Here is a 6,832-nt window from a genome sequence, read left to right on the forward strand (position 1 = left end):
TCTCGCAGGTCCTTCTGTCTGTGCTGCCCTGAGTCGCTCACACCTTCCTGGGGCCTGAGCATCCCTGTGTGTGGCAGTGGAGGGCTCTGGGCACTGCTACCAGGAGGGGGGAGAAGGGGGGGGCAGAGCTCTGAGAACAGCTGGTCTCTCGACCCCAACACGTGTATGTGCCGGTTCCTTTTGCCTTTTGTAAATGAGACCCAAGCTCACCACGACCTTCCAGGGATGAGTGGGAACAAGGACTGGGGGGAAGAGGCATCCTTGTTGGGGTTGACATACAGGTTTGGGGCCGAGTCCAGCTGAGAGTCCCGATGGGGCTCTTGGAAGGGTGTATTGGGTGGCGTCGGGCCTCAGCCTGTGCCCCTGTGCTCGCTCCCGCAGATAGCCAGTCGGACGCAGAGACACCAGCAGCGGGCGGCGAAGTGCTGGACCTCACCTCCCGCGAGAAAGAGCAGTCTGCGGCCGAGGGAGCCCCTGCGCCCAACCAGGTCCAGGAGGAGCTCCCCGCAGAGGAGGTGCCGCAGGGCCCAGCCGCACTGCCCGGGGCGGGGGACGAGCAGGACGCCGGGGAGAGCCAGGAGCACGAGGACAAGCGCGGTGTGGAGGAGAGGGACGAGGACGCGGACGGCCCGGAGGAAGACACCGTGAGCAACAAGAGCCTGGACCTCAACCTCGCCAGCCGGCTGATGGGCTTCAAGCTGGCCGAGGGCGACGCGGGCGCCGCGGGCAGCGGGGGCCCCGCCCAGCAGGACCAGAAGCACGCCTGCGACGTCTGCGGCAAGAGCTTCAAGTTCCAGGGGACCCTGAGCCGCCACAGGAAGGCCCACGGCCGCGAGGAGCCCCGGGGGGATGGCCCGGGCACCAGCGGAGCGGGGGCCGCCGAGGACCCTCTGCCCGGCCCGGCCGCCGCCCCCGCGCCCGAGCCGGAGGAGAAGCCTGCCCACCCCTCGGAGGAGCCCTCGGCAGAGGGGGTGGCCTCGTCGTCATCGGAAGCCTCCGGGGAGAGGCAGGGCGAGGAGGCAGAGGGCACCTCGGATGGGGAGAGCGTGGCCGAGAAGAAGTCCTCGGAGAAGAGTGACGATGACAAGAAGCCAAAGACAGACTCCCCGAGAAGCGCGGCCAGCAAGGCAGACAAGAGGAAGAAGGTGTGCAGCGTGTGCAACAAGAGGTTCTGGTCCCTGCAGGACCTGACGCGGCACATGAGGTCCCACACAGGTGAGGGCGTGGGGCAGGGGTGGGGGGCGCTTTGCTTGTGGGCGCTCGGCCTGCAGGCTCCGCCTCCCCCGAAGCAGCGAGGCCGAGGCCTGGCCGCAGCCTGCGCGTGGGCCCGTGAAGCCACCTGAACTAGGAATCTCACAGGGGTTCTCTTCCGGTTGGAATACACTAGCTCCCTGCAGGGTCGTGGCAGGGCGGCCCCTCAGCAGTGGTCGTTTTGAGAGCGTTTTGTTCAGCCCTCCAAGCCTCCGTCTTCCTAGCTCTAGACCGGGGATGAGGGTTGCCCTGTCCCATAGAAGCATCTAGAAGAACGTGGGCGCTGGGCGTTTGGGGGCCGTGCTGCGCCTGGGAAGGACTGGGGGTGTGGCCTGGGGAGCGGGCAGTAGGGACAGGTGCCCAGCGGTGCTATGTGGGAGGCTCCGGGGCTTGGTTCTCAGCGGTCAGGTGGAAACTTGGCTGCCCATGCGCACAGTGAGGGCCTTTGCCTTTCCTGGCTGTGTGGCGGCCAGTCTGACGTCACTGAACAGCAGCTACACAGGCGTGTCAGGGCCGCCGTGTTCCATGCATGTCCTCGCCCCTTCTGGAGCTCTCCATCTACAAACCCTGAAGCGGGGCCATTGTTTTGGTAGAAAGAACAAGACCTGGATATACTAATGCAACCAAAAGATTTTAACTTATTCCACCCGCTCCCTCCAAAAAGAAGCCCCTAGGGCCTGCATGGTGGTCTCAGCTTTCCTCCTGCCCCTCCCCTAGTAGCCACGGTGCACACATTCTTCCGGCTCGCTGCTCCAGCCGCCGCTGGGGGGATTTGGAGGGATCCATGCTTGGCTCCTAGCAGAGAGATATTCTTGGGCCCCTAGCAGGTGGTGCTCTCAGCTGCTCTCAGCCCAGTATTTGTGAGCAAGAGGGAAAGCCCCAGCTGCTCCAGATCAGAACACAGAGTATCTGGTGCCTTTGACTGGGGAGGTGCCGCTGTCATGTGCAAGCCACAGAAGTGGTGCCCTCTCCCTGCAAGAGGGACCCCGCTGCTGTCCTCCCCTGAGGTTCTTTTCAGGCCAGTCAGGGTGTCCGTGAGGCTTCCCTCTGGGGACCTTGGTTCCTGCACCAGTGTGTTAACAACCTAGTCAGATGGGGCACCTGGGTGGCTCCGTTGTTAAAGTGTCTGCCTTCGGCTCAGGTCATGATCCCAGTATCCTGGGATCAAGCCCAGCATCAGGCTCCCTGCTCAGTGGGAAGCCTGCTTCTTCCTCTCTCACTTTCCCTGCTTGTGTTTCCTCTCTCGCTGTGTTTCTTTCTGTCAAATAAATAAAATCTTTAAAAAAAAAAAAAAAAACACCTAGTGGGAGAGGTGGAAAGGAGAGAGAAGCTGAGGTTGGCCCCTTGCATTTCTGCTGCCTTATTTTCCAGTTCAAAGAGAATGGTTTCCCCTGGGTCAGGGGGTGAGGGGTGGTCGTGGCTCCTGCTGCCCACTGCTCCTGTGCCTGCTTACATGGCTGCCGCTCTCATGTGGCACAGAGGACTGGATTCTGCTGGCCTTACTGTTAACAGACACCACTTCTTTGTCCCACCGCTCCAGGAGAAAGGCCATACAAGTGTCAGACCTGTGAGCGAACCTTCACCCTGAAGCATAGCCTGGTTCGCCATCAGCGGGTCCACCAGAAAGCCAGGCACGCCAAGCAGCATGGGAAGGACAGCGACAAGGAGGAGCGGGGTGAGGAGGACAGTGAAAGCGAGTCCACCCACAGCGGCAACAACCCTGTCTCAGAAAACGAGGCTGACTCGGGTCCACCGGCCAGCAACCACGTGGCTGTCACCCGGAGCCGAAAGGAGAGCCTGGCCAATGCCACCAAGGATCCCAGCCGCAGGGAGGAGCGGGCAGCAGGTCGGACGGCGGGTGCCAGCCAGGCTGAAGCTGGCAGGAGTGCTCCCAAGACCGCTCCAGGGGGCAGCCCCAAGGAGCAAGCATCTCTGGGTGACCCAGACCCAGAGAGCCCTGCGGCCCTCGTGGAGGCCCTGCCAGAGCTACAAGGCAAGGGGCCCACCCACCCCATCCTGGCCGCGGACGGTGCCTCGCCACTCCTGGGGATAGAATGACAGCCCATCATGTCCCCCCACCAGCACACAGACGAAAGCCAGCAGAGCAAAGTGTCCTGAATCTATATTTCATGAGGTTTCCTCAGTGCCCTTCAGCTGTCGGGAAGTGAGAGAGAGAGTGAGAGAGAGAGAGAGAGAGAGACGGACGAGCAGAAGCGGGCCGTCTTGCCCAGTGCCATAGCCTTACACCTCCGTGCAGGAGACTCCGCACGCACACTTCCGGTGCCTTAAGTACTCACCAGTCCTTCAGTGTCAGCCTGGGCGTTGTGTTTCCCCAAAATGACTTTTTGAAACAAACAAAGCATATATTTTAATGAATTCTTTGGAGAGGACCTTTTCATTTAAGCATTAACATTACCTTCTGTATTGGTGTGTGTGAGCTTGTTCTTGCAAATCTGTGATAGTAACGTACGTTCTGTGAGCTGGAAACAGAAGAAAAAAAAATTTGTCCTTGGATACCCATAACCAATAACTGGAAGAAGATGATGTGAATTTCATGTAAATTGCCAGAGGATATATGGATAAGATGTTCTTTTTTCCTCAAATAGACCTTTTTCTCGTTCTGTTTGCTACATGGTGGAGCTGTAATTTGGGCCTCCGTATGGCGGGATGTGGTTGATGAAGGTTTCCAGTTGGGCGCCAGCCAAAACCGGGGAAGATTCTAGCTTCAACCTTGTACGTGTTTTCAGCGTTAGACATGGTATTACTGTTCAAGTTTCAAGACCTCCGTTCTTAACTTCCAGAGGAGAGTTACGCTGGCAACTTTAACCTATGGAGAACGTGCACAGATGTCCTGTATCTGATTTCCCCCATGTTTGGTATATGTATTATTAATATTATTATTATTATTATTATTATTTCATCAGTTTGCTGGTCTCTGCAGTCAGCAGAAACAAATGGGCAATATTTGTCCGGGGAGACCTGGGCTGCCCCTGGGTCCCCGTGTGGGCATCTGCCCGCAGCTTTCCTTGGCCCCCCACCCCCCGGGTGGTAGCTCTTCTACTGTACTTAGACAAGCCTTTCTTCCGTGACTGCAGAATCCAGCGGGGGCCGGGAGCGGTCCTCCTGCACGGGCTGGCCGGAGAGCAGCTCAGAGGGGGGAGAGCGAGGGGGCCCACGCCCGGGGCTTCCGAGGAAGCCAGGCAGCAAGGAGACCCGTCCCTCCCCGGTCTCCCTGCCAAACCGGGCCGAAGCCTTACCCGCCTGTGCTACTGTCGTTTGCAAAGCGAGGAAGTACTTCTACTACTACTGGTAATAAAACTGCATGTGCAAGATTGGAAGATGAGAAATAGATTTGCATTTACCTTCCTGTGACGTGGGGTTGGTGCTTGAAGCGAAACGTGCTGTTTCTGGTGTTCCTGAAATAGCCTGAACCCCTGGGTGTGAAAAGGCAGGATTTTTTTTTTTTTTTCCACAAGCATCCCATGCGGGCCATAGAATTCCCTCACTGGAGCTGCCAGCAGTGATGAGAGACGTTTCCCTACTGTAGCTGACCTTGCGTTCAGCGTCCTGCCCCTCCGCCAAGACCTCTAGGGCGCCCGACCCACTTGCCCTCCCCTGGCCACCCTCTCCCCCCGCACCCCAGTCCCTTCCGGCCCCCGAGTCTTCCCCCTCCTCCACTTCCACTCACCAGTGCAGACACACACACACCGTTTCTTCCTCCTTCCTTCCCAACTTCTCCATTTCTCGGGGCCAAAATCCCAACTGCCCAGACTTCAAAGGAAGATGTTTTTCTCTTGGGATAATTACTTGTGATCTCTTTGCATGTGAAAGGAAAAAGGTCGAGGTATCTATGACTTGTAACTGTACTGGGGATGCCTGAACCCGAGGTGTGACTGACTCTAGAGGACAACAGATCAGCACCAAGGATCTCCCGTTATCCCTTCACACCCAGCGTGGTTTGCGTAGTTCAAACACCGGTTCACGCATCCCTTCATTTTTTTTTTTTTTTAATGACCATTGTTATTGTTACTGTTGTTGTCATTATTCGGGGTATCTCGTGTTTTGTTTCTCTCTGCAACTCTCCACACTAAAACTCGCGACTCTGTGGAGAGAAGCCATGACTGAGCGCTGTGCCGCGCTGCGGTGAGATGTAGCAGGAACGAGCCCGGCCGCGCAGCCGGGGGCCACAGCTCGCAGTAATCACTATCGATTTAAAGCTTTATTTAGCCTCCATCTGTACCCTCGTAGTCGATAAGGTCTTGCCACATTTTATTAGTGAGATTGAGAAGTGTATTATTTGTTTGTTCTGCTCTCCCCTCCCCCAATATTAAACTGTGAAATTTGTGATTTGTTTAAACTCTGGGTGAATCATAGTTTAGTTTGCATGTCCAGTTAATTTGTTTCTATACATTTTGTTTGATTCTCTTTCTCCTTCTCTCAGGGCTTTTACAAAAAAAAATAGTATATATATATATATATATATATCCATATATATATATGGATTTTCTGAAAAGTTTTTTGAGGTGCAAGTTTTTCTCTTGTTTTTCTCTTTGATTTATGGACACAATGCTGAGATTCAATCACTACATGAAACTCCCGGCTGTGAAAACAGAATATAAAACCTAGGGCTGTTTCCCACACAGCCCCGGGGGGGAAGCTATGCGACAGTCGGGTGCCGGTTTCAGAACGATGCACCATCCCTTCCACCCTCTCCGTCTCTGTCCTCTCTTTCTTCAAGAAGGAAGTTGATCCCAGTGATTTCAGCCCATGCATTAAACAGGAAACAATAATAAATGTGTAGAATTCATATTTTTCTAAAGGGAACTTAACTGCTGCTCCGTGTTATGTACAAAACCGGTTTATGCCACAGGAACAGAATCACAAGTTTGGTTTTGGTACTTTTTGTTCCTCTTTGTATTCAGTTGTATAGTACTTCCAAATTCAGAATGAGAAGAAAAGCTGTTCTGTATCAAACCATCTAAGCAATAAATGTTATATTTTAAAAATGGCAGATTGCCGGTCACACGGCCGTCCTGTGATTTGCTGTCATCCCGCCAGCGTGTCCTCACCCCCACCCCCTGCACACGGCAGCCTGCGCAGGACAGGCCACTGACATCTGGGGCCATCGGGGGAACCACGTGCCTGCTCCCTGACCCAGGAGGTGACTCGGCTGCTGCTCTAGCGACGGCCAAAGCCGGGAATTGGGTCTTCTGGGCAGCACCTCCTGGGGTGTCCACACCGGCTAGAAGGGGTTGCATTGCCCTGGGGCACAGGAGAACCCACGCAGATGGGAGATCTGTCGTTGTAAAGTCACAAATGGGCAAAGGCCTGAAGCTTCGAAGCTGAGAGTCAGCAGCTCCGGAGGGAGCTGGGCTCGGGGTGGGATAACTGTAGACAGGGCTTCAGATGCACTGACCGTGCTGTCGGTCTAAGCACCAGGTCACGGCAGGACAAGTTACAGCGCTCTGGTCTGTAAGGACCCCCATCACCACCACCCCCACCCACACACACGCAGCCTCCTCCACGCTCAGGAGCCTGGCTCCCAGCTCCGTGCTGAGCCTAACCCAACCGAGCTGCCCAG

The 6,832-nt window shown here is 55.8% G+C and overlaps 1 protein-coding gene across 4 annotated transcripts in view; it reads left to right on the forward strand.

The window, feature by feature from the left end:
• Nucleotides 1-4,344, forward strand: part of RREB1 (ras responsive element binding protein 1) — a 128,621-nt gene extending 124,277 nt beyond the window's left edge. For all 4 annotated transcript variants that reach the window (XM_080807203.1, XM_080807206.1, XM_080807204.1 and 1 more), the window contains 2 exons: nucleotides 382-1,215; nucleotides 2,792-4,344. In XM_080807203.1, coding sequence (XP_080663329.1) covers nucleotides 382-1,215; nucleotides 2,792-3,309 — 1,352 coding nt within the window. In that variant the 3' untranslated portion in view covers nucleotides 3,310-4,344. The remainder of the gene's footprint in view (nucleotides 1-381; nucleotides 1,216-2,791) is intronic.
• The last annotated feature ends 2,488 nt before the right edge of the window (nucleotides 4,345-6,832 follow it).

This window comes from Martes martes, assembly GCF_963455335.1.
Source record: "Martes martes genome assembly, chromosome: 6".
NCBI lineage: Eukaryota > Metazoa > Chordata > Mammalia > Carnivora > Mustelidae > Martes > Martes martes.